The sequence below is a fragment of the Procambarus clarkii genome, chromosome 32 (assembly GCF_040958095.1).
Source record: "Procambarus clarkii isolate CNS0578487 chromosome 32, FALCON_Pclarkii_2.0, whole genome shotgun sequence".
NCBI lineage: Eukaryota > Metazoa > Arthropoda > Malacostraca > Decapoda > Cambaridae > Procambarus > Procambarus clarkii.
The window spans coordinates 32,407,141-32,434,046 of NC_091181.1; the positions used below are offsets into that span (position 1 = coordinate 32,407,141).

Sequence of the window (26,906 nt, forward strand, 5' to 3'; positions counted from 1 at the left end):
CTCTTGACACGGGCACCAGTCAACTATCTGTTTTTGACAGCTGAAGTCAGGACACTGAGGTGCGGTCAGTACAAAGAAGGGGGTTCAGTATTAGCCTGCACTCTTCCTACGACCGTTGTGTGATCCAGACGACTTCTGGCACTGCCATTTGAGACTTAAATAGTTTCCTGGGATTTTCATCAGCAGGTTCAGAAGGGTCTATCACCATGTTGGTCAGCAGGAGGTGGGTGACGGTGCTGCTGCTGGTGCTGCCCCTGTGTGCTGGGGACGACCTACCCTCTTCCCGGGCTATTCCCTGTCCGCCAGAGGCCGACATTGCCCCTTGCGTCTGTTCCTTAATGAACAGTGTGGACATGTACATGGACTGCTCAGATGTCAGCAGTTCAGATGAGCTAAAAGAAATCTTTAGTATAAATTTCCCATTCACTAACTTTATCCGTCTGGACATCAATGGGAATAACGGAATCACAGAACTGAGGGCCGGAGACTTGGGTCCGACCACCTACCAGCAGATCCGCATCACCGATGGAGCGCTACAGACCATCGACGAGAAAGCTCTCGCTAATAGCTACTCGACCCTCACCTTGCTAGATCTTCATAACAATGACATCACCTCATTTCCATTCGATGAAATTGATTCCTTCACTAAACTACAAAACTTAAACGTGTACAGCAACAACCTGTTGATCTTCCCTGACTTAAAATCGTCCTCCTTGATGTACGTAAACTTCGGACATAACCCACTGGGAGAAATCAAAGCGACGGCTCTGCAGGAACTCCCGAACCTGAGAGAGATTGACTTGCAGAGCTGCGATCTACCAGAAGTCCCTGCAGGTTGGTACAGGTTTAGCCGAACACAACAAAAAGACTCTGGCGTCGATGTAACTAAGCACGACGTTAAGAGGTTATTATATATATCCTAAACTAATACTCCAGTACTATAAATTTTAACTTGCTCCCTCACGTTCACTTAACGTTCTCCTTTCGTAAGCAGCTCATGCTGTGCATTTCTGCCAGATGTGTCCACACACTGTCAATCGTTAAAGTCAACTCTCAGCTTGGCGTTTCTGGACAAGTAGAGGTTTGCCATGGCTGTTGTGTAAACTTAACTCTTAGCTTGAGCAAATCACCCTTATGTTGGTTTCGTATGTGTCAGTCTGAGATGGTCTTGGATATAACAGTCTGACGTGATCCCAACTGCGTCACGCAGTTACATGCATTGAGATAAATGAGTTACCGCTGGATGACCCTCCAGGCATGAGAGAGCATGGTGGAGGGTGAACTAAGTTATATTTAGTCTTGCCTCTGCCAGAGTAATTTTCACTGACCATACAGCAATTCGGTCTTCAAAAAGACATCTATGTGGACTTGATATAGCTGAAATTTATTTTTATTTTTAATTAATGATATCTATGTCAGCTTAATTTTGAAATAAAGTAAACTAGTCCAAGTTATGTGCACAAAATATATTTATTTAGCGTCCTTGCCACATGGTAATCTTGCTAATGATTAATGTGGTAATGTGTCCTTGCCAGAAACGTTGTGCGTATTAGTGGCTTTGGGTGTTATATGTACTAACTCTATCTTTAAATCCAACATTATGTTTGTAACTCATCTTCAATGTATGTACTTTTACCTGAATAAAAAAATTAATCTAATCTAATCTAAAGTGTTCCTTGGTTGGCAGCCATTATAGTTTAATATGACACGTGTTTTTCTCGCAGGAACGTTCACCGGGATTAATACTCTTCAGAGAATTTACCTGGACAACAACACCCTGAGTGTTCTGCCGGCGGGGGTCATCTCTCTCAGCACCTCCAGTAGCTCCGTCCACCTCTCAGACAACTCTATACGCAACATCGAAACTGGTGCTCTTCAAGGTTAGATTTTACCAGAATGTACCTGGAGGCCACCATATGTAGTGGCCTAGGCGGGGGGGGGGGGCCAGGAAGCCGGGGGCTTGGTAAAGGTTCCTACATTATCATACTCGAGTTCTCTATCACTAGAGCCCCAGACACTATCAATGTGCCACAGTAAGGGTCGGGGAATTATAGCTTGTAAGGGAACGTTCTGGTATAGTCCATTTATATCGATGCTGGTTAATTGGTCATTTAAAACAGTATAGTCACTGAAAACCTTAGTTTGTTGTTCTTCACATTCACATAAATTAAAGAATTACCTGAATTTACCTCAGGGCCACTTAACATTCTAGTGGCCTCGACGAGGAACAGGAGCCCTTGAAAGGTCCCCCATTCGTTCTGATGATTTTTGCAAGCTGGATTTTAGAATTCATCAGGGTTTTGATATTTAGGCTTCAGCGGGTATAAACCATGGGTTTATAACCCTGTGGGTGAATAAGCATCTCCAGTTTTCAGTCCTACATTGTGGCTTGTTGAGCCTGAAACCTTCTTTGTTTGTGTTACATCAGACCTTTTGAAGAAGAAGTCTAGATCAACATCCACCAAATTGTTCAGTATTTTACCGGTTTCGATGAAATCCGCCCTGTCATGCCTGGTTTGCAGTGTTGTTAGACCTGGTATGAAAGTTTATATAGTTCTGGAATTATTGTTGTTGCCCGGTGTTGAGCTTTCTCCAATGAAGCTGTCTTTCTGAAGATGAGGTCTCCATTCTTCATGTATCCAAGCATGGAGCATCTATGACCCAAGTTGGGGCGCACCAGACTTATACAACTGAATGATTACCATATTTTCCTTAAAGGTAAAGGTATGCTTGATTATTCCTAGTTTGTGTAGCTTTTTCACTACCGCTCCCACTTGTTGCGCAACTTTCAGTGAATGATGGATTCTGACTCTAGGATCCTTTTATTCATCAATCTGCTGAAGGTAAAGCAGGTAAATTTAAAGGTAAATTTATCAATTTGGTAGTTGTGACGTGGATTGTTATGACCCCTCATGCAAGGTCTTGCATTTATCGATATTAAAAAGCATTTACCAGTCTTCTGACCATTTGTGGCGTTCATGTAGATCTCTTTGTAAAGCCTCAATATTATTTTCACTTCCAACTTTACCATACATTTTAGTGTCATCCGCAAATTTGATGATGTGGTTTGTAATATTTTCATCTATGTCATGGATGCATATGACAAAAAGGGTTGGCCCCAAAATGGACCCCGAGGTACCCTACTCATCACATTTCTTCAGTCTGATTCCATTCCCGTTTAGCACGACCCATTGTTTTTTGTGTTTTAACCATAGTTTTATCCATTCTAATATACCATTTATTCCATGTGCCTGTAATTTCTGTATTGAACTGCAGCATTCTTGAAAACTTTCAATGTAGATCCCCCATAAGATATGAAGAGCCGTCCACCACACGAAGAACCCTACACCAGGAAGTAACGCTAGGGTACCATGGTAGGGGTTGCGGGTAATGATGCTATGGTAGGAGTTGATGAACACTACTCAGGACGTCCTATTTACTTTCCATGTTTATGATAAAACTATAAAGTGTTTCCGATTTTAGAAACTTTCTTTATGTGTTAACTCGGTAGCCACAAAATGTCTCATTCAACACATTCTTTTATGTGAATTATTCATAATTCACAGACGAGATGTTTGACAAAGTTGCCCAGATGATCAGGGTCACCTGGCTTGTGTATGATGTTCACATTAATGTTTCCACCTGGTGGCTGCTCCAGCTCCCTCCACAGCGAAGGCTTGGCGCTGCTTGGTTGTCCGTACCCTCTGCTAGTTGTTGTCCCTGCACTTAGTGGTCCCTCTGCTCCTTCGTCAGGTGTGACTGGCGACGTCTGGCTTCAGAGCAACGAACTGACGGAGCTGGCGGAGGAGGTGTGGCGGTCGCTGTTCGATGCCAACCTCATACTGTACGCAGCCGGTAAGTCACTTCGGTGTATCTCTTTCCGGCTAACATCAGCAACAACAATTCCTGCTCGTCAGAATGTGGAACACAACAGTTAAATGATGTCATAATTGTAAATATTATAAGTTTAGGAACATTACAGCGGAGTGGTGTCAGTAGCATTATAGTACTGTAGTGGTGTGGGGAGGCTCTAAGCCTGCTAACACCAGTCACAAGTCCTCTGCTACTGTACAATAACAAATAATACTTATTTAATTATAATAAAATAATCGAACAATTAATGACTATGGCAGTAATAACAAAAGTTCACGAAGAAATAAAACTTTCTTAATAACAGTAATACTTACAGTAGAAGAAACTGCACTGAGAAGTAGTGGCAGAAATTGTAGTGTCCAGGAGAGAAACAGCAGTACCACAGGTGCACACACACACACACGTCACATTAACATGATCGATTAATGAGAAAATCAGTAGAAGTCATGATGAGGATTCGAACCAACACACTGGATACTCCTATGCTTGGGAGTACCCCGTGTGCCGGTTCGAATACTTATCATGGCGTCTACCTGATTTTCTCAGTAACCGGATTATTAAACTAATAGTACCCGATGCAGAAGTAGTAGAAACTATTGTGGTAGTACCTGTAGCAGTTTAAATAGTAGTACTAACAGTAGTATCCATAGTAGAAATGCCAATATAAACCTATAGCAATAGGGTCCATGGAGTGTGAGGTCCCTAGTGTGTAAGGTCCCAGGGTATTGAGCGGGTGATGTGAGCTGTGCCAGCTGGCAGTGTGCTGGCTCACCTCACTGCTGGCACACCTCACTGCCGCCAACGATAACGGATGTAATATTACCTGTATAAACAAACCCAATGTCAAGTTAGCTCCAAATAAACAACACCCATAGGTCTACACTACTCCATATTAATCGAATACAATGCTCTTTATTACCGTCATTAATAAACATTCATATTTTGATATGCCTGTGAATCATGTTCTTACGGTATTGTTCACGAGCTAAAATGTGTAGTATTCAAATCTGTTATTGCAGCAAATTCATTCTTTCAAAATTCTTTAACAAAGACGTTTAGTTGATCTGACACTAGGGAAGGTTAGAGCTTTATTCGTCCATTTTCTCGGATAAGAAAGCCCCTTCGTGTCACTGGCATAAGGTGTCCCTCATGCCAGGGACACCTCATGTATCCCTGACAGGTGACGCAACCTCATTACTATTTACATAACCTCACACAATATCAGCTCCCTATCAGACACTCTCCCTTATAAGTAACGTCCCTCACCTGCATCTTCTCGACAGATAACCCCCTCACCTGTGACTGTAGCATCGCCTGGCTGGTGCTGGAGGCCAAGTACCTGACTCGCCTGGGAGACGATGTCTCCTGTGCTGACGGGGAGCTGGTCAAGGAGCTGAACCCCGCCATCTACATCACCATGTGTTCCTAATGTACCTCTGGTCATTACCAACACTCCTCTCCACCGGTCGGCTCCTCCATCTATTTAGAGTATTTATTTTGCATTTCTCGAAGAGAGGCGCTCTCTAAGATAAGCGCAGGTATCATTAAATATTCACTGCCTCATAAGGTATTTATTTGACCCGAATAATGATTTATTTTTTTAAAGAGACGGGTTTAAGGAGTCTGTTTTGTGTCGTATAATTAACATATATTCACAGATAAGAACCATCCAGACACCTGGCACTGGCAGGGGTACCAGACACCTTGTTGGTACTGGTTGTGCCAGTACAACCTGCAAATATAAAAATACAACCTGCATAAGTAAGGAAACTTACACTCACTTTAGTAAAATAATATGCCGGTAACATTGACTGCATACTTCACCACGTGATGTGAACGTGTTCCTTGTATTTGTGTTCACCACGAGATGTGAACACATGTTCCTTCCGTTTGTGTTCAATTCTGAACATAAACATCAGCCTATATCTGTAATCTTGCCTTCAGCAGGTGTCACTGAAGCTTCAAAATATACTCAAAATATTTATACGAATAATCTAAGCAGTGTTTCTCGTACATATTCTTTCACTCGAAAGATGATGAACCTCTTTAGGAAAAGAAAGAAGGTCTGTTGTAATTATTTCTAATTAAATCTTGTGCATTAATTATTCATCGTCAGAAAACATATGTGTAAGGCAGAGCTTAGCAGTATTCCTCTCAAATAGAGGAGTTAATAACCTTGCGTTTCAAAGACACAGTGGATCAAAACAGTGGATCTTCTTATTCCAAAATATTATTAATTTTCGTTTACACGAGTTCAATATAATGAAGTGGTCACTAAACCATTAATAAAATATATACCTGTTTGATTCAGATTCATTGGTGGGTAAATAGATTTTTATCAAGTGCATAATTACCCAAAAATCTATGCAACTGGTTTCATGGTTGTATTTGAGCATTAGTCTACAAGTGCTGCATTTTGTATACTGTAGCGTATAGTACAGTTAGTGCACTGTGTAAAGTGACCCCATTACTGCACCGGTGGCGGGACGTCGAGTCCTAGTTCCTTCACTGTCGCGTCTCTCATCACAAACTTCTGGATCTTGCCGGTCACAGTCCTCGGCAGCTCCTCCTTGAACAGGATATAGCGAGGTATCTTGTAGTGAGCAATCTGGAACATATCAACATTTTGTAATCAAACTTAAGAGAATGTTAAGCTTAAAAATTATGCAATGTGGCAACCAGGCAAAGTTTCCAAACATGAAAATATGGCAAGATTTCTAAAGAATAAAGAAAACAGTTTTGACTTACAGACATTACTTTGTCTTAAAACAATGATAATTCAATCTGACTAACCCCTTCTCTGTCCCAATTATCTTAACAACATTATACAACCATCCTAGCAACATGTTTTGAAATGCTCTTTTTTTTTAACGATTCAGGTGTGTCTGTTCTGGGTATCCTGGCCATGATGGCCTGAGACCTCTATAACCAACTCTGCTGCTTCTGGGCCGCTCAGGAAGTAAGTGCGGCGTCAACGGTAACGCCAACATGTTGGTCCTTCGCTCCCATCCACGACGCTGATTTATATAAGTCCTTCACTAAGTCACTACCTTCCTTCATTGTCACTTGTGATGGAGGTATTCTTCAGCTCATTTCTGTCCCGTGTTGAAATACCCCATTGAAATCTTCTAGTTAAAAAGCGTAGGGGTCAGTGCAACCGGGTCGCAACTGAAAGACCCTGGGTTCGGTTCCCACAGCAGGACAAACGTTTTCGGACTTGTAACCCCTGAAATTATACCACTGTATAATTTGTGGTATCCCCTGAAATCCCATAACGTATTTGGGAAAGCATATACTGTACTTATTAGTAATACAAGATAACAGTTATATAACTGTTTTGATATCAATATATTCAAAGTTTCAATAGGATATTATTTGTGCACAGTTGAAGCCATAATCTGGAGATGATATTGATAGTTCCTATACTATCGCAGCCTGATCTGGGGCCAGCCTTTCTTGGTGACTGCCTGGTCTACGAGGCTGCTTGAGTAGCAGCACAGCCACATACCCATCACAGCCTGCACGATCGTAACTCTGGCAGAATCTTGCCAAGTTCCCTAGAAAGCTTCTACTGTCGTTACAGCAATATTTCCTATACTTGTTGTCATCATGAGATTGAAAAGTCGTTCTGCTCATGTTCACAGTTCTCTACTCATGCCTGTGTTCCCCTCACTCATCATTGCACTCGTGCTGCAATTCCCCAGAACAAACACAACAAACCAGACTGGACATGGCTAATCTGCTAGAGATCTTAAAAACAGAAAGGTTGGACGATATTAATAAAGACCACTTCATTTAAAGTTCCACTGTGACACAAACAAGGAAGAACGGTTTCAGGCTCAACAAGCCACAATATAGAATAGAAAACAGATGATTTTCACCTATAGGGTTATAAACCCATGAAACCGCCTACCCGCCACAGCCATAAATGCCAACAGACTTCTCCAATTCAAAACTCAGCTGGAAAAAAAATCCTCAAAAATAATCAGGGGAAGAGGGGAGCTGTAAGGCATATAGAGATAGTGGCCTTCAGGTAAATTTAGGTAAATTTCTCATTCTGGCATGCTGTAATTTCAACGTGCAGGTTTGGGACCATATCTTGCAGTCTTCCGTTTGTATATTATAAGATAGCTCTAATCTCGGTAGTAAAAAGTACAATTTGAGTATTTTATGGCGGTCCCAGCAACATTACAACATACTGCCTCTACACCTACCTTGCCTTTGCACCATTCTCTGAGAATAGTTTCATCTAGCTGAGCATCGTCACCTCTGCGGATCCAAGCAGCCACCTCTTCCCCCATCCTGGCGTCCGGAACACCAAACACCTGAATCACAAACATTGAGTTGTTTACATGTCGAGAAGGCCCGCAAGGAAGACAAAGGGCCTCTGGGGAAACACCAACACATGAGATATGACAAATTATAAAAAGCAATATAATCATGTCTTAAAATACATACTATAATTGAAATGTGATCAGTTTTGCAGACAAAATTGTTCAATAGTGGTAAGGAACACTGTCCAGAAATTTGTTTTGTACCAACACAAAGCGGCCGTTTGAGTAGAGGGTCAGGGAAGTGTGACAGCCCCATCCAGGAGTCAAGCCAGTCTCAACGCCATTTATTCAGCTCTGGTCTAGGATAAGACACGGCTACTATCATACACTGGGCGTATGGTAGTTGATACTATGGTAGTGATGGTGAGCTACTTGACACCTCGTGTAGTGGCACGTGATATGGCAGGATATGGAGCGTACTCACCTGAGCCTCAATAATGGAGGGGTGACTCAAGAGGAAGTTCTCCACCTCCGCCGGGTAGATGTTCTCTCCCCCGCGAATGATCATGTCCTTGATGCGGCCGATGATGCGACAGTAACCGTCCGGTTGAAGAACGGCCAGATCCCTGTCAACCAATAATACACCATTACCGTCTGCTTCTAATGCTACAAAATTCTTGTCAACAAATAATAGACAACATGTCCACTGCCCTAGCCAACCACGTGCACGCTGCCATAGCAACTGACAACACTTACCCGGTTTTGAGCCATCTGTCAACACCCATGATCTCGGCGGTTTTCTCCGGGTCTTCCCAGTAGCCTAAGAAATTACAGTAGCCTCTGATGCAGAGCTCCCCGGACTCTCCCACTGGGACTACCTGGCCATCTTCGTCAGCTACCTTCACCTGTTAGTATTTTTTTAAATTAAATTTTGCCCAAAGGGGCGACTTTATTGGCAACACGTTCATAAATACTCATGTATTTAACGAGAAAATAATGATACGGAAATCGAGTCATCATAAGACATTTGCAGCACCTTAGGAAGCAAGACAACTACCAAAAGTGTTACACAATGTTCAAGAGTTCCCGGACGCCCTTCAGGAGCCCTGTGCCAGAGCAGAGAGATCCACTACCTCTCCGGGATGGGGGTAGTGTACCCGTGTGACCTTTATCAAGATCACATGGGGGACTGGGAGTCAGTTTAGTTCATTATGGACCATCATTCTCATTCTGTAGGGGTAGTGTACCATCCTGTTGGGGGATAGTGGATCCATACCCATCCTGTGGGGGGTAGTGTACCCATCATTGAGTAGGAAAAGTGTCTATTAGTCAGACTGAAGCAGTTAAGAAGAAAACAAATATATTTACTTTTCATGGAAAGAGTGAGTGAGTGAGAACGGAATGGAGACTACGGCCTCAACCAATATTACACCCAGTCGTATAAGTTGGTCACCTCGACGTGTGCATGACGTGTGTGAACACCACGTCAGCCATTGTAGCATCCCCCCTTCCTTAACACCCTAGAGTTGGTGGGCATTTTATGTTTTAAGTTTAAAGATCAGCGTGTGGTCAAAGGTGTGGGTTGGCAAGCTTTACCTGCTGCACGTGTCATATTTACAAGGCAAATGGAGAGACCTTCGACAAGCCGCTTGCTTCCTGTCCTCGTCGAGGCCACGAGTGTTAGTGGCCCCTCAGGTAAATTACACATCTTGTAAGAAGTGGGTCAAGGGTTATACCATCAGACTTATTCAATATGTTTAGTGTTAAAAGTGATTACTGCTCAGCAATAATGAAGTGATACAGTGAGTTAGGTTGAGAGAGCTGCCTACCTCGATGTGGTCCGTGGGGTAACCAATCGTAGAGGACCTCAACTCCGGCGGGTCTGACGGGTAGCACTGGAAGGTGACGGGGCTGGTTTCCGTCATGCCGTACATCACCTGTCCACCAACACCAACAAATGTAATACTTGCCTGGCCAATTTTACCGCGTTATTGTTACCTTGCATAAATATTACCTAAGAGGTACCTGAAAATCATTTTTAATGAGGAACATATAGCTTACATAGGGAAGATCCTTTTTTATTCCCCTGTGTTTTGTGCAAGGTGACTCAATCAGGCATTCCCTGACCGTCTTGGTCACTTCAGTGTAAGAGCCCTCACACAGAGCCTTCACTACAACACTCATCTAGTTAGTCCCTTAAGCTACATGATGAATTTGCGTGGACCTCACTGCTTCACACCAATCATCACTATAGCCATAATGACCAGTAGCAGGTCACTATATGGCTATAGTCGGAAGCTGAGTGACTTTACCCTACGCCGCAAGCCTGTGTACCCGGACCCGAGGCGTGCATCATGAACTGGTGATTCCATTCTATTCACATTTCATGAATTGATTCCATTCACTGCCCTGAGCATCTTCTCAGATAAGCCTCAAACATATGTATGTACGTACGTGTGTGTGTGTGTGTGTAGTGGGCATCCAGCCTGTGACTTCGGCTGCTCTCCCAGGGAGTGTCATCTTGGCACTTCTTGCACTCGCCACGTCTTCACTTTATGGCCCCACTACTGCATTAAAGGCACCATACTGGTCCATCTGCCTTAACCTCACAACACAGCTGCCTGCCGTACACGCCCATACCTTCTCACTTATATTCTTCCAGTCCTCATTTGCTATATGTTTCTGTGCATTATTCCATTAGCCAATTCTTAATGTCTAACATTCTGGCTACCACAGCTACAACACTCCAAGGCAAATATCTCGTCCTATAGCATAATCCTAAAAGAAACTAAAAGTGATTCACATAAAGTTATTACCAAAAAGTCCTTCATATTGAGATCATTCATGAGAGCCGTCACCAGTTCCTGAGGACACGGCGCTCCTGCCATTACTCCGGTCGATAAGGAGCTTACGTCTCGGGGCTTCTTGTGTTGAGCGTTGAGGATGTCAACGAACATGGTCGGGGTGCCATAGCAAGACGTGATCCTGTCAACACACAATATGCGTCTTAACCTTGGTCAAAGTTGATCTTCAATTGAAACATGATAATGTCAACAAAAAGCATTGTCCCACGAATAACTGGGGTTACCCATACATATATATATATATTATTATTTATTATTAATATTATTATTATCATTGAACAAATTTACAAAGGCCTTGATGAGGACTTGAACCTATACACTGGATGTTCCCTACTGAAGGTACCTTCTTACCTTCCTATTATATGTACAGAACATATAATGCATGATCAACATTACATAAATTTAACCAGCTGCCGAGTCCACATATTTACTAGTATATTTTGAAGGCAAAGTAAGTAATTATCAAAGAAGGCACCAAGCTGGGAACGCTATGTAGCACTATCAAATGTGCGGAATAATCAGAGGGCGCTAAATATTACCGAGGATTCCAATATGAGAACAGAAGTGCATAAGGCGAACGATATCAAATGTATCCGATTCACCAAGAATTCTATCGAGGGACAAGTGACCACGGGGGACGGTCGGAAAGCAAGACACACGCTCGTCCTGGAAGTCAGGACATTCAACAAGGATATGCACAACTGTAAGAGGGACAATGCAGTTAGAACAATAAGGAGCAGGATGGTGCTCCATTAAGTGTCCATGAGTTAAGCGCGAATGGCCATTACGCAACCTTGAAGGAGCCGTTTCACACTGCCGGTTACTGTGGAAGGAGGAAGGCCACAGGGACACACTACTCTTAATAGTATGCAGTTTGTTACCAGTAACAGAAGACCAACAACCCCTGCCAACGGGCACGGATGAAGGAATGAATAACTGCGTAAAAGTCGGAATAAGGAATACTTTTATGGGAGATGGGACAAGTGTGGACAGCTTCCTTAGCTGCAGCGTCGGCACGCTCATTTAAAGAGACACCAATATGGCTGGGAACCCAGCAAAACTCAACTGTTTTAAATCTACTGGAGATAAGAAACAGCCAATGTTGAATCTCGACGACCACTGGATGGACTGGATTAAAGGACTTTGGAGGAAGAGAGGGAGATTACCACGAAGGCCAAAAGAACGAAGTTGGGACAGGATATGGTATCGCCAGGTGGTGTCGTAAGCCTTTTCCAGGTCAAAAAGGACAGCAACAACGGAGGTCTTCGCAGCAAAAGCAGCACGAATATAGATCTCCAAGTTCACCAGGACATCAGTAGTGCTGCGGCACTTGAAAAAAAACAAAGTGAGAAGGAGACAGGTGGTGATGATGTTCCAAGGACCACATCAGACAAACATTAACCATACGTTCAAAGAGTTTGCAGACACAACTCGTGAGGGCAATAGGGCGGAAGTTCTGAGGGGATGTCCTGAGAGACCCCGTTTTCTGAACAGGGAGTACAACGGCATCCAGCCAGTCCTCAGGGGCTGACGACGACTCCCAGACCTAGTTATACAGACTCGGTAGATACCGAGACGTGCAAGGAGGGAGATGGCGAAGCATCTCATAATGAATGTCATCCGAGCCCGCTGCCGTAGAACTGCAGAGGGCCAGGGCAGACTGAAGTTTTTTTCAGATTCAGATTTTTTTAATTTGAATTTGAAGTTCGGAGAGAGAAGAGATCGTTATAGGGAAGGCAGAGATGAGTGCGGAAATCTAAGGGATGAGATTCAAGAACAGGCTTACGAAGAAGGAAGGATCGAGGAAGATGAGAACCAGTTTTGAAGGCAAGGTAAAGACAAAGAAAATGTACAAAGAACAGGTAAAAATTCTTAAATGGAGTTAATAAATATCTGAATGTCCAGTGAATGAAGCATTTATTCTATGTTATGTCCGAAACGCGTAGCGTTGTGGCGGCTTTACTAAAATGCACCTTTGTATATCCTTGGTGTTAATATGTTAAATAATACATTGGTACTTTTGCAGAAATTACAGACTATAATGTCGCAGCGTATGCCCTGTCCTCGTTAGCTGACTTCTCATTTAGTATGAATTATTTACCATATTATACCTATGAATAATTTTGATGTGAATTATTCTAAGTTTTGCCAGAAACACTGCGAAGTAGTGGTCTTGACACTGTCCCTTCGTGTATACCTTGCATGTATATTTGTTCTTTGTATGTATATTTTTATGAATAAAGTATTATTCATAAATTATTATTATTCATTATAAGTACAATCAAATCAATTTTTTAATCGGATCAGAAAATATATAACTAAATGCATAAACTAAGATTAAATACTATTAAGAAATACAAAAAAACTGCACATGAACTTGTAGGGTAAACTAACCTCTCATCCTGAATGGTCTGAATACAAGCCTCGGGGTCAAAGCCTTCACTGGGCATGACGCAGGTGGCGCCGAAATGGAGCCCCCCCAGTGTACCGGCCACACAGCCGAAGCAGTGGTACAGTGGCACAGGTACACATACGCGGTGGGCCTGCAACACACCAACATCATGTTGTTCACATCAACCAGAAGACAAGCCCTCACACAATCGACTTGAGAATGGTCCAGGACGGACTAAAACGTCGTCGTCCCTTTACCTTCTAGTGTGTGTGGTCTGGTCAACATATTTTAGCCACGTTATTGTGACTCATCGCCTGCACATCTATCAATATCTGGTCACAATAGCCAAATGTCTTTATTAGTGAATAATCACGGCCCTTTTTAAGCTACCCCAAAGATAATTATTAAATTTTAGGTATACTTAGCAATATTACGTATTAACTTAGAAATGTGACTAAGAGGGACGCTGTAAGAGTTCATGTTATTCTATATCAATATATTGTAACAAGAGAGCAGTACATAGTAGGACAAAAGGAACAGCATAACAGCCACAGGGGCGCAGTGCCACACAGTCGGCACAAGACAATGGGAAAGTCACACCCCTGAAGAAGCTAACCATGGGACGGGTCAACGGTGACGTCAGATACGATGCTGCCATGCTAATCCACAGGGATTAACCCTTCGAAATCAAATGCCAGCCGCAGACCTCACGTTCAGATGGGGAGCAGGAGATCGAGTCAGGGACAGAAGAGTTGGAGAAGTGGTGTAAGATGGGAGTGTGTTTGGGGTCTGCAGGGAAGAACCTCGTCTCAAGGGGCCAGATTCACGAAAGAACTTACGCAAGCACTTACGAACCTGTACATCTTTTCTCAATCTTTGGCGGCTTTGTTTACAGTTATTAAACAGCTAATGAGCTCCGAAGCACTAGAAAGCTGTTTATAACAATAAAAACAGTTGAATGGGAAGTTTTCATGCTTATAAACTGTTTAATAAATGTAACCAAAGCCGTCAAAGATTGAGGAAAGATGTACACGTTCGTAAGTACTTGCGTAAGTTCTTTCGTGAATCTGGCCCAAGGTCACGTGTGAACATCCGGTATTAAGTACGGCTCTCTTGTACTAAGCACCTTACCATTCATTTATCTTTGTCTCTGTTAGGGGAACATAGGAAGTGTCTGTTATGTGTTAAAGTAATATTTTCAAGTGTCTTTCCTGTATGTACTAATGGTTCCTGTCTTAGTGATATTGGGCTTACCGTCCCCTTTGTCCCCAAGTGACCTAGTACCCTTAATTATCCAGTACTCCTTCCCCGTCAGTCCCTCAGTGAGGTGTGTCAATACTAAGAGTGTCGTGTATTCTATAATACATCCCAAGTGGTTTCAGGATTATTCGAGTGGCCGGCAAGGATCCTGTTAACATCCATTTGTGCCTTACACCTGGAGGAGGGGGAGAAGGGCACCTCGATTCTATTTATATATATATAGTACGAAAGTACTTGAAAAAATTCCTATAAAAATAATATATATATATATATATATATATATATATATATATATATATATATATATATATATATATATATATATATATATATATATATATATAATGTCGTACCTAGTAGCCAGAACTCACTTCTCAGCCTACTATTCAAGGCCCGATTTGCCTAATAAGCCAAGTTTTCCTGAATTAATATATTTACTATAATTTTTTTCTTATGAAATGATAAAGCTACCCTTTTCACTATGTATGAGGTCAATTTTTTTTTATTGGAGTTAAAATTAACGTAGATATATGACCGAACCTAACCAACCCTACCTAACCTAACCTAACCTAACCTATATATATAGGTAAGGTTAGGTTAGGTAGCCAAAAAAAGCTAGGTTAGGTTAGGTAGGTTAGGTAGACAAAAAAACATTAATTCATGAAAACTTGGCTTATTAGGCAAATCGGGTCTTGCATAGTAGGCTGAGAAGTGAGTTCTGGCTACTAGGTACGACATTATATATATATATATATATATATATATATATATATGAGAGAGAGAGAGAGAGAGAGAGAGAGAGAGAGAGAGAGAGAGAGAGAGAGAGAGAGAGAGAGAGAGAGAGAGAGAGAGAGAGAGAGAGAGGTGGATGAGGTGAGGTGGCATTAATAGGGTATTAATTTCATCAACACAAGACAGAACACGAAACAATGGGTATTGAATAGAAGTGATTGTAGAAAGCCTATTGGTCCATATTTCTTGATGCTTCTATATTGGAGCGGAGTCTTGAGGTGGGTAGAATATAGTTGTGCATTAATTGACTGTTGATTGCTGGTGTTGACTTCGGAGATGCGTAAGTTATATACATATATATATATATATATATATATATATATATATATATATATATATATATATATATATATATATATATATATATAAATGTTGGCACAAAATATGAGTTGTGTTTGAGGTATGCAAAGTCTAGATACTGAAGACGAGTATAATTTAACATGTGATGGCAATATCAGTCGAAGAAAAGTATTAACAAAAAAATGTTCCTTTTAAAACAGAGAAAAGTTGCAAGAAAAACACTTACCATCTTGTCATATTCCGAACGTTTGCCAATTGAAAATGCGTTGTTGACGACCATGTGGTGAGTGAGGATGGCGGCCTTGGGCAGCCCCGTCGTCCCCTGAAACAAAAACAACAGCAGCAGCTTAAGCTAACACTGGTTCAGTAAACACATGTTTCCATCACAAAATTATGTTTGTTGTCTATATTAAGTGCCCTTTATATTCAGCCTAAACACTCTTCTCCTCCACAGGACGACTACTGTGACTTCTTAACAATAACAGGATATTCTGTGACAGCTTTCTCAAACGTGAGCCGACCCCCACATATCCTCCTAATCCTATTATCAAGGGAACAATGCTCCTATTATCAGGGTAAGAATACTTCTTTTATTATCATGGTAACACTGCTCCTTCTATTATCAGGGGAACAATGCTCTTCATAATGAGATAATCATTTGGGGTAATGATAGAGGCGATTTGAACCATCGTTCTGGTGGTTCCCAGACACCTGACAACCCACCAATCGTGGCCGAGTGGGTTAAGGCAGGTGTCTGGGAATCGCCAGAACGGTGGTTCAAGTTACCTCATTACCCCAAATGATTTTCTCACTGATATATCATGCCAGTGTGATGTTGATGTGTTCTTCACAAACCAACACACAGGTGACTACTGAAGCAGAAAACTTCAGACTTGTGTTAGCAGGCCGAGACCTCCCCTTTCCATGGCTCGTGGTAAGCCTTACCCTATATAGTTCTTCCTGGAACACGACCCGCCGGTCGATTAAGAACCAGGTCCCCGTGGTTGCTCTATGGGTAAAAGGGGATGAACAGTTAAGGATTGGGAAAATCAACTGGAGCTTTGAGGTAACTAACCCGCGATTAAGGGACTTCCAGTCACTCACCTTAACCACACTGATATCTACAAAACATTGACCGCCCAAACTATTATGTTCTTAATAATTGTAGGGTTCCTTGATTGTTTCAAACGTAGGTCAGACATATATATATGAATGAGTCTGGGTGGATATAAATAGGAGTTGCCACATACGGGTCAAAAGGCCTTATGCAGTTTCCTTGATTTTGATGTTCTTATGTTCAAGCTCACTCCCTTGGAGTAGGTCGTTAGCATAAATTAGGAACAGCAGCAGTCCCAGGACAGTCTTGTGGGACCCCACTTGTTACAGTCCTCCAACTTGAAACCTCCTCTCTGACCAGTGACTCTTTGCTGTCTGTCCTTCAGATACGCCTTTATCCAGTGTGGTGTGATCAGGCCAGCGTGTAGAGGGAACACACACCCAGAGCCTGGGTTGCTTGGCCACAACAACAATAAACATATGAGGACGCACGCTCTCGACCATGCATGGTGACCGGTCCTAACACTGGACGGTCTGAGCCTGGCCCTCTAGCGTCAGAAACGGGAACTTTATACTCGTTACCAATCGTGTTTCGAATTGGTGAAATAAAGACAAAAAACTTATTATTAGTACTAGTGGACCAATAGCATGGACAGTGTATTTATATATATTACACGTAATCTTCCATGTAAGAAGTTTAGACAATGAATCATTAAAGTCGATTGACAGTCCTATTCATTCATATGTGATTGTAATATATTTTCAGTATAATAATTTATGGTTATTCACTAATCATTATTAGTCACCATAATTAATTATCCCCTTTAATTATCTATTTATTTGTTATAATGAGCTAGTATGCTTCTTCATTTAAGGATTATCAATTACTTGATCACTTATGATTATTAATTATTTGTATTCAATAAATAATTAATTATTATTTATTATTATAAAAATAAATTAAGTCCCACTCTGTGAGCGTTTTCTTCCAATCCGCAGAAATATAAAAAATACCCACCGAAGTGAACTGAATGTTGAACGGGTCGTCGACCTTGATCTTGGAAGATATGTTGTGGAGAGTCTTCAAGTGTGAACTGTCACCAGCCTCCAGTACATCTCCAAACTTGTAGGTTCCGCTGTGTAAAAAGATATGTAACTATAATTCAGATTACTTTCCGACTCTGCGATCCACAATCTCTGTATACTGTCTGGCTACAATGTCTCTTGCAGAGATGTTATGAGGAATGTTATCCTCGCTGGTGATTGATACCTTAAAGAACTCCATCACTGGTCTCACAAAAATATCAGATGTCAACATAAACAGTCTGATAAGACTTAGTGCTAACAGAACTTAGGGGGAATACTGTCTTACCTGAAGTATCTCTCGGAGCAGATGATCACTTTCTTCAAGAAAGGCAGTCTGGATATTTTGAGGTCGTCTTTGGCGGAAGTTGGTAACTCTGGAGCAAGATCACACAGCATCTTATAATAACTGTGTAAAGAGGAGGATAACTAGGTAAGATCACACAGTATCTTACAATAACTGTGGAGAGAACTAGTTATCCAGTAACAGTACGATATCCATCAAATACAAATATTTCAGTAAAGAAAATACTCTAAAGATTATCTCAATTGTAAACTTACTCTGATGTTTTGAATTTATCTGCACAGATAATGGCCTTGACAGAAACCTTGTTGAGGCAATACTCCAGCTCATTAGGGCGGTAGGCTGGGTTGATATTAACCTAGGGATACACATCATATATCCAGTGATTAATAACTAATATTTCATACGAGAATCCAAGAAAGATGCTTCTGTCAAACAACAAATTTGATTATAAAGTTCTTATTCCAGGGCAAGCAGAGACAAATCCTATTTTTTTTAAGTTATATCAAAGAAAGTCAGGCAGAGTGCCCGATTCGTAAAGGGTTGCTAATGTGGTACAAATTTTCAAGAAAGATAGATCACTTACGTCGAACTTTCGGCCAATTACCTTAACGTCTATTGTGGGAAAATGGCTTGAATCGATAATTGCAAAAGTCATTGGTCTACATCTTGAACTCTAACGATTCAAAATATGGTACTAAGAGCCACTCATGTTTGACAAATTTGCTTTCATTCTGCTCCACCATAATTGAGGCACTTGACAGTAGAAAGGTTTGTGACGTTGTGTACTTTCACTTTTGCAAAGCTTTTGATACAGTACCACATAAAAGATTGATAAAAAAGATAGAGGCTCACGGTATTGGGGGTGATATATTAAGTTGGATTAGAGCATGGTTATACCAAAGGAAACATAGAGTTAGTATAAATGGTGTTAAGTCAGAATGGGAAACTGTTGTAAGTGGAGTGCCTCAAGGCTCTGTTCTGGTACCTTTGTTGTTTATAATACTATATATAAATGATTTATATTCAGGATTGAGCAGGAATATCTGTAAATTTGCCGACGATACGAAAATTGAGCGGAAGATAAACTCGGAAAATTCAAAATCACTTCAAAACTATCTAGATAGAGTTTTGAAATAGTCAACAGACTGGCAGATACCGTTTAATTCTGACAAATGTAAGGTTATGAGGCTGTGTAATGATGAAAGAGTTACAGGATATCATCTGGATGGGGTCGAGATCACGAAGTCTGATTGCGAAAGGGATCTGGAGGGGTCATGATTAGTATGAATTTAAAGCCAAAATATAAATGCATAAATATACGAAATAAGGCACGTATTACACTGAGAAAATTGGGAAAACGGAAAAAAGGAAGCTGATAAAAACAAGAAAATTGAGAAAGAAAAGTAAATTAAGAGAGGACTGTGAAAGATGAGAAACTAGAGCGGGTGGTGGGGGGGGGGGGAGTGAAGCAGAGTGATGACACTGTAGGGTACAGGGAAGGACTCACCAGCACCAGACCAGCCGAGGCAGCAGCCATCTGTGTCAGGTACCACTCGTATGTGTTGGGTGCCCAGATACCCACACGGTCCCCACGATCAAGACCCACGGCTAGTAGACCAGCTGCTAGCCGCTCCATCTGAAAGGAAATTTTTATATGCTAGTTAGCAGCGCAAATAAATAAGCAGGGGCTAGATTCACGAAGAAATTACGCAAACACTTACGAACCTGAACAGCTTTTCTCCATCTTTGGCGGCTTTGTTTACAATTATTAAACAGTTAATGAGCTCCACAGCAACAGGAGGCTGTTTATAACAATAAGAAGAGATGATTGGCAAGTTTTCATGCTTGTAAACTGTTTAATAAATGTAAGCAAAATCATAAAAGATTGAGGAAGGATGTACACGTTCGTAAGTACTTGTGTAACTGCTTCGTGAATCTGGCCCCAGGTCTTCGGTTTAAATAAGCCGTGGCTTTATCCGTTTTCTATACTCAAGGCCTTTGTTTATATGGTTCCCCGTTGTTGTGGGACGGAGACTGTACCAAGGTCAACGTCTGGCCTTCCCCAGAGGCTAGCCACAACAACTCTACTCCCGGGTACCTATTTACTGTTAGTTCGCCGTCCTCTCAACTAGTACGTCGCAATGTAACGGAATTTACTAATCCATTAAGAATGCATTGTATTTTAAGCAAATAATAGCACCATAATAATGGCGTGTTCAGACTAGATAGCTTAGGTGAGTTGCTTGGGTGCGCAAGTTTCTGGCTAGGCGAAACTATTACATTTTGTACAGTGTGGCAAATCGTGAGAACGGGCTGGTGAACAGAGACATCAGGTAAAAGAAAAAAATGCCCTGCATTTGAAATTAACCGGGGACAACAGTTAAAAAACATTAACAATTAAATTAAAATTAAAACGTTGCAAAGTTCTTCGCTGCACATACGATTTATTTTATTACATACATTAAAATTCAATAATTTCATCTAATCTATAGGCCTCGTCAGAGACTGGGCCGCATGGACATTGATCCTGAGAACCACATGAAGACACCCTCAAGGCATGTACCGCCACGCCAGCTTCTAAAACACCAAAGTGCATCAAAGGTTCGAGGTGGAGGAGAAACAGATGTTGATTGACATTTCTTGAATTTACTAACAAATATCGATTTTTTCTTCTGATTTTGTTTCAGTAAATGGCCGTCAATTCCACAATGAAACATTATTAAATGTTACAAAGTGTTCCCTTTGATGAACAGCGGCTTTATTATACAGCCAGCCAGCCAGCCGTATAGTATACAGCCTGCCAGCCGTATAGTATATAGCCAGTCAGCCATATAGTATACAGCCAGCCAACCATATAGCATACAATCCTTTGAGTATACTATCTGTCCTTTCTGAATGGTGGATGGTATCCTGGGAGATGGAATTCCCCTTCTGTTATGTCCTCTCCTCCCCATATTTCACTGATGACAATGATATCGCGATTCTTGGCCTCAGCGAATACAATGCGTCAAATTTGTTTACTAGGCTTCTGGCATTTGTGTTCAAGCAGTATCATCTGACGTTCCTGCGGGCAGAGATTGTTCTTGCACTCTGTACATTGTCACTCTGGTTTTGTGCCTGGTTGATGAAGATTATGCCACCCAAGAGGTGGCTCGGGCATGAATAGCCCGCAAGTGACCTTTTTTTTTTTTTAGTGAACATATAGTGTGCTGAGGTCGCATTTAAATCGTCAGGCTACTATCACGGGGAGGATACTGCTTGGACAGTATTTATGAGGGTGTGTGTCCCTGTTTTGTGCCTGCTTGTCGTCCGAGATATATAGGGTTAGATTTGCCTGGTTGGGTTGAATGAGGACATCATCTCCATTTACTATCATGATTACCCCTTTATCGGTCTGTGTTTCTTAACTCCTTTAGTTTGCCTCTTAGTACTCTCGTTAGTTTTGCTGTTATACTGTGAGGTCTGAGGAATACAAATTTAGTTATACTCTTTAAGGTCTTTTAGTTTGTGTGCATGAGTGAGTATCCTCCTCCTGTGTTCAAAATTTGCAATGGTTATTACCAGATTTCTTTAAGGCTTACTCCCTACACAGGAAATACTTTGATAGGCAAGGAAGAGGATCTGTTTCTCTATTTGCTGATCGTTCTTGTCTTCATTTTTTGCGAGGTTTCTTATAATGAAGTCGTTTTTTCGTCTTCGCTTATCCATGGCTTCTGCAACAAATCAAAGTGTATAAGCACATATTAATGTTTTTAACACAAACACGAAACAAATCACCTCTTGTTTAATTTGTGAAAATGTCCTCCTCTTATCTTGGTGAATGGACACAACGGCTTCCCGGTCACCGAACTGGTCGTGGGCGCGCTCCACCAGCTGGCCCACCGACATGGCCATCAGTGGCCATTGTCCTGGGTGTGACACGTAGCTCAACCTCAGGCCTCCACCACTGCTTTTCTGTCTAAATAACAAAATAATCTTGCGTTAATAACCATCTAGGACGGACTTTGAGCAGCCTGATGGCAGCAATATACCAGGAACTCCAGCAACATTTAGAAGACCTGAGACATGGTGAAAATGACACTGGTTTTCCCGTCTATCATACTACGAAGCAGAAAGACCCACACAACGATATATTGGTCATGCAACAAGGTCAGCAGGCTCCTACAATGTTACCACTGCTAAGGCTTGGGCTCGGCTACACGTACCTCTGGGAGTCTGCACCACCTGCTGAAGTAGACCTCACCAAATGTAAACTGTCAGCAGAATTATTCACATACCTTACATCACTGTAATTGTATTTGAAAAAAAAAATCACAATTTAGATCATTCTATTTCAAATATTCAAGAAATATGAAACTATTTCAATTAAAATGAGGTACTACCAGAAATCTTAGCCAAATATTGTAAGTTTGGTTACTGTTCAGTAGGAGGTATATGTACATGACTAAATTTTCCATAGCTGGTGCCCATTGATTGGGTGTGGAGGACATGATTAGTGAATCAATCTATATGTATCTGGCTCATCACAGATGTAAATTGCTCAGGTTAGACTGTTGTGATTCAATTCTTGAACTAATTGTGCTTTAAATGTGATTAAATGATAGTAATGTTAGCCTGACTAATTACTCAAACTTAATAAATACCAAGCAAACCTAGCTGCATCAAATGAAACGCTAAAGCTTTATCGGTAATTAAGACATCTCATCTGAAGCACTGTGATAGAGATGATGATTATCTCACAAGTACTCGACTTAGTTTGCTCTTATCTGGCCTCTACAGACGCCCAAGTATTCATATCATTGTCTTAACTTCAGCTGATGAGATACTCTATGCTACCATGGTCGACTCCCGTCAACCAGGCGACTTCCTCTTCCCTTCCATAAATGTACGGGTGTTCAGGATGTCACGAAACAAATTGTTGCATTTAGTTTTTAAAATGGATCTTTGAAAAATCCAGGATACGATGAAGTTGTATCTCCGGTGTTCACGTGAGGCCGAAAATCAAGGAGCTGGAACGGTTCCTCTTCACTCAACATTAAAATAGCAGTTGCCACAGTGACTACACCTTCAGAAAACTCTCGGGGTGATGGCAACGATGCCATGTGTCCACCCCCGACATGTACACTTACTGGTATTGGATTGATTGGTGAAGATTAGGCCATTCAAGAGGTGGCACGGATATGAATGGTCTGTAAGTGGTAGATTTTTGGAATGAATGTGATCTTTGGTCGTGAAATGACGACTGATACTGGTATTAATATGGCAGTTCCTTTTATGCCAGCAACATATTGTTAAAACATTAAATGAGCATGAGACAAATATAAAGCAAACTAAGAAATATTCAGTCACAAACAGAAGTGGCGAGGAGAGGTATAATGTATGAGGGAAGTCAAGCCATGCAACACTACATGTATGAGAGTCAAAACACCCATTTCACTTATGGTAAAAGGAGAAATGCTTGGAGTGACTGTACACATGCGGCTCAGGCTAGGGTACAAATATTACTGGGAATATAGAATAGTTGTTAATGATAATGAAACGAAGTGTATACTATGTGGCGTGAGTGTGAGGGTCTCGCACCATCTGCTCGCTGATAGTGAGCAGATGTCTACTCGCTGATAGCAGGAGATTCGACATCAGCGAGGGCCTACACATCACAAAGTCAACACCAGTAATCAACAGCCAATTAACACACACAACTATATTCTACCCACTTCAAGACCCCGAACCAACATAGAAGCAGCAAGAGAAAATGTGGGCCAATAGGCCTTCTGTAATTACTTTGATTCTTATGTTCTTATATGCAATATATACCCATTGATTCGTGTTCTGGCTTTTATCACCTCACCCAAAAACATTTGTGTCATATCACCTCACCCAAAACGAATATAAGCATGAAATGATGTGTAAACCCGTCTTTGAAAAGGCGAGAAGTCCTTGCAAAACGCTTTTAGGCATCAGACCATAAATAAAAAATGAGAAAATGAACTTTGGAGAGTTAATTTTTCAATTACCCCCGACAGTGAAGAAAAACGTAAGAAATATTGAATATATATATATATATATATATATATATATATATATGCAAATGAAAACTCCACACCCTAGAAGGATTCAAACCCAAACAGCCAGGAGCACTATGCACTATGGCGTATGTGGTTCCTTAACCACTCTACCACCATAACTGTACAGAAGTCATTGGTAGCCAAGGCTATATCCCCAACGACCCGACAACACTTGGTGGTAAGCTTGGGCATAGATATTTCATCGAATCACCTCACTGTGGGGGGGCCACGTGAGCAACACAAACGCGTATATAAATATATACATACGCACTCCAGTAGCACGAGGCTAACCATAGCCCGTGCTACTTGCCCCGCTCCTGTGCCAGGTAAGTCCACTACGGGCTCACCATAGCCCGTGCTACTTGGAACTTATGCTCTGAGTAGCTGAATCTAAAACAACAACAGCAGCACTCCAGTGTTGTGGCCAGGCGAGGGTTTGGCTGTAGTTGGCAGGGGCGGATGGCGCCCATGCTCGTTGACAGGGGTGGGTGGTGCTCATAATGTTTTACCAGGTATCGCGTCAACGAACATTGGTACACAGCAACTGCACTGTTACCTAGACGCGTACGTTCATAATAATAATAATAATAATTTCTATTCATAAATATGTGTCTACAAAGAACATGAATAATGTCCCTACTATGGCCCCCATAGTAGGGACAGGGGTTACCCCATACAAATGAAGCCATTGCTACGCAATTCATTCGGGCAAAACAATATCTTTTATACATTCAAATTACTTAAAAGGGGTAGAGGAGTTAACACTTAATACTAAAAAAAAAAAAAAGAGTAGCTAACATAAATAAGAATGTTCAAGAAATCTAACAAATTATAAATTTAAATCCATGTTACATTTATGTTAAAATGTAGACAATAAGCCCACTTGGACTGGACGGTCTCGCTTCATGCAGGTCGGCGTTCAATCCCCGACCGTCCAAGTGGTTGGTCACCATTCCTTTCCTTAGTCATATCCTAAATCCTTACACCCCAAGTGCTATAGAGTCGTAATTGCTTAATGTTTTCTTCTGATAATTACCTTATACCTTCCTGTATTTTCAGACGTGTGTTAAAAAGTCATCCATGTGTGTGTGTAGCTAACACGTTGTTGAGGCTGTTAATCTTTTAGTTTATAGAGAACAGTACTGGATGTATTTACCTCGTGCATGACTTGAGTGAAGGGAGGTATTTAGGTGTGGCAGACAGCCTGTGTAGCCCGGTGCTCACCGCCCGCAGCACCATCTCCCACCACTGTAGCTTGCCAACTGCGGGAGCTGGCGGCGGCCTTTACCGTCTGACCTTCCTGCTCCTCAGGGTCCCAAATACTCATTTCTCATAGTACATTTATTTTTCGAGCCAGAGTGATGAATTTTGATCGCGTCCATGAACACAAAGTTCAATGGCGCAAACGTAGTAATGTAAAACAAACAGGTGACGTTAATATTTTAATTGGTGAAGATAAGAATGTACGAAAATAATAAAGCGTACACAAATATAATTTCAAATAGTTGCCAATTAGTGTCCGCGTGAACTCAAATGCCGTACACAACTACACACACACACAGGTTATATTTTTAACACCAACATTACTCAGGCTAAAGCGATATACGCACCGAAGAGGTACCCTAGCTGTTTCTCGGTGTATGTACATTTAAGCGTTTAACTAATTTAGTCCTGGATTATGTCCAGGACTAAGTTCAATGCTTGCAGGTTGGTCAGTAATTAGGCTATTATCGAGGCCTCATATAACTAACCCTTTCCCGGTTGATAGGCTTTAATTACCCCCTAACACCAAACCATTAATATGACGATTCACGATTACCAATTGTTGTTCCCAACTTTGCCAGTTACACTCACAGTTGAGTCACTTAATTGAGAGGCGGGGCCAAAGAGATGACGCTCAACCCTGCAAGCAAAGATGGCGAGTACAAGGAAAATAAGATAAGACAGAAGTCTGGGTGGATTGCATATTTCTGGATTGCCAAAAATCCTTTGATACAGTACTGTACCACAAAATCCATCAATTACATTCTGGGTAAGTTTATTCAATAAAGGTTTATATGGTAATTTCAAAACTATTTTCTTATCATGATTCCATGTCTTTCAGTTTTAATGTAAAGGATGCTTTTTAGCTATGCTATATGCTAAAGGCATCAGTTGAAAAAGCACATGGCAGAGCTAGACATCCTTTACACTGAAACTTAAAGACACCTATGGAATCCTGATAAAAAAAAAGTTTTGAAATTACCATATAAACCTCTATTAAATAAACTGACCCAGAATGTAATAGATACTTGAAAACAAAAATTCAATTACCACAATATAATTAGGGAAAAGGTTTGTAAGAAGAGTAGTGGATAGAAATCCGGGAGGTATTTATATATTACTTGTAGATATTGAAATGAGTCTATGTGGGGAATAATAGGGTGAAAACTTTATATCAGAATTGAAGAACACAAAAAAGCACGTAGAATCATCACTAGTAATAGTGTCGTTGCAAACCATACAATAGTTGGGAAAAGGATCAGAATATTGATTTTAAGACGTGTGAAATAATCTATAAAAATATTATTATTAGAACTAGGATAGTAGAAGGGGTTCCAATTAATACTTCAAATACTTTCGCTGGTAACAGAAGCGTTA

At 41.2% G+C, this 26,906-nt stretch overlaps 2 protein-coding genes across 2 annotated transcripts; one reads left to right on the forward strand and one right to left on the reverse strand.

The window, feature by feature from the left end:
• On the forward strand, window positions 1-5,439 carry LOC123759376 (oplophorus-luciferin 2-monooxygenase non-catalytic subunit). The gene is made up of 4 exons (XM_045744343.2): window positions 1-834; window positions 1,725-1,880; window positions 3,754-3,855; window positions 5,157-5,439. The coding sequence occupies exons 1-4, from the start codon at window positions 207-209 to the stop codon at window positions 5,300-5,302; spliced, it is 1,032 nt and encodes a 343-aa protein (XP_045600299.1). The 5' UTR covers window positions 1-206; the 3' UTR covers window positions 5,303-5,439.
• Window positions 5,440-5,939: 500 nt separating this feature from the next.
• On the reverse strand, window positions 5,940-25,562 carry Acsf2 (Acyl-CoA synthetase family member 2). Its single transcript, XM_045744342.2, has 14 exons — window positions 25,423-25,562; window positions 21,979-22,159; window positions 19,709-19,837; window positions 18,456-18,556; window positions 18,184-18,303; window positions 17,830-17,947; window positions 15,982-16,077; window positions 13,406-13,554; window positions 10,964-11,132; window positions 9,977-10,084; window positions 8,904-9,052; window positions 8,632-8,773; window positions 8,088-8,198; window positions 5,940-6,481 (listed from the first exon to the last, which is right to left on the reverse strand). Exons 1-14 carry the CDS (start codon window positions 25,503-25,505, stop codon window positions 6,341-6,343), a joined length of 1,797 nt encoding a protein of 598 aa, XP_045600298.2. The 5' UTR covers window positions 25,506-25,562; the 3' UTR covers window positions 5,940-6,340.
• Between the last annotated feature and the right edge of the window lie 1,344 nt (window positions 25,563-26,906).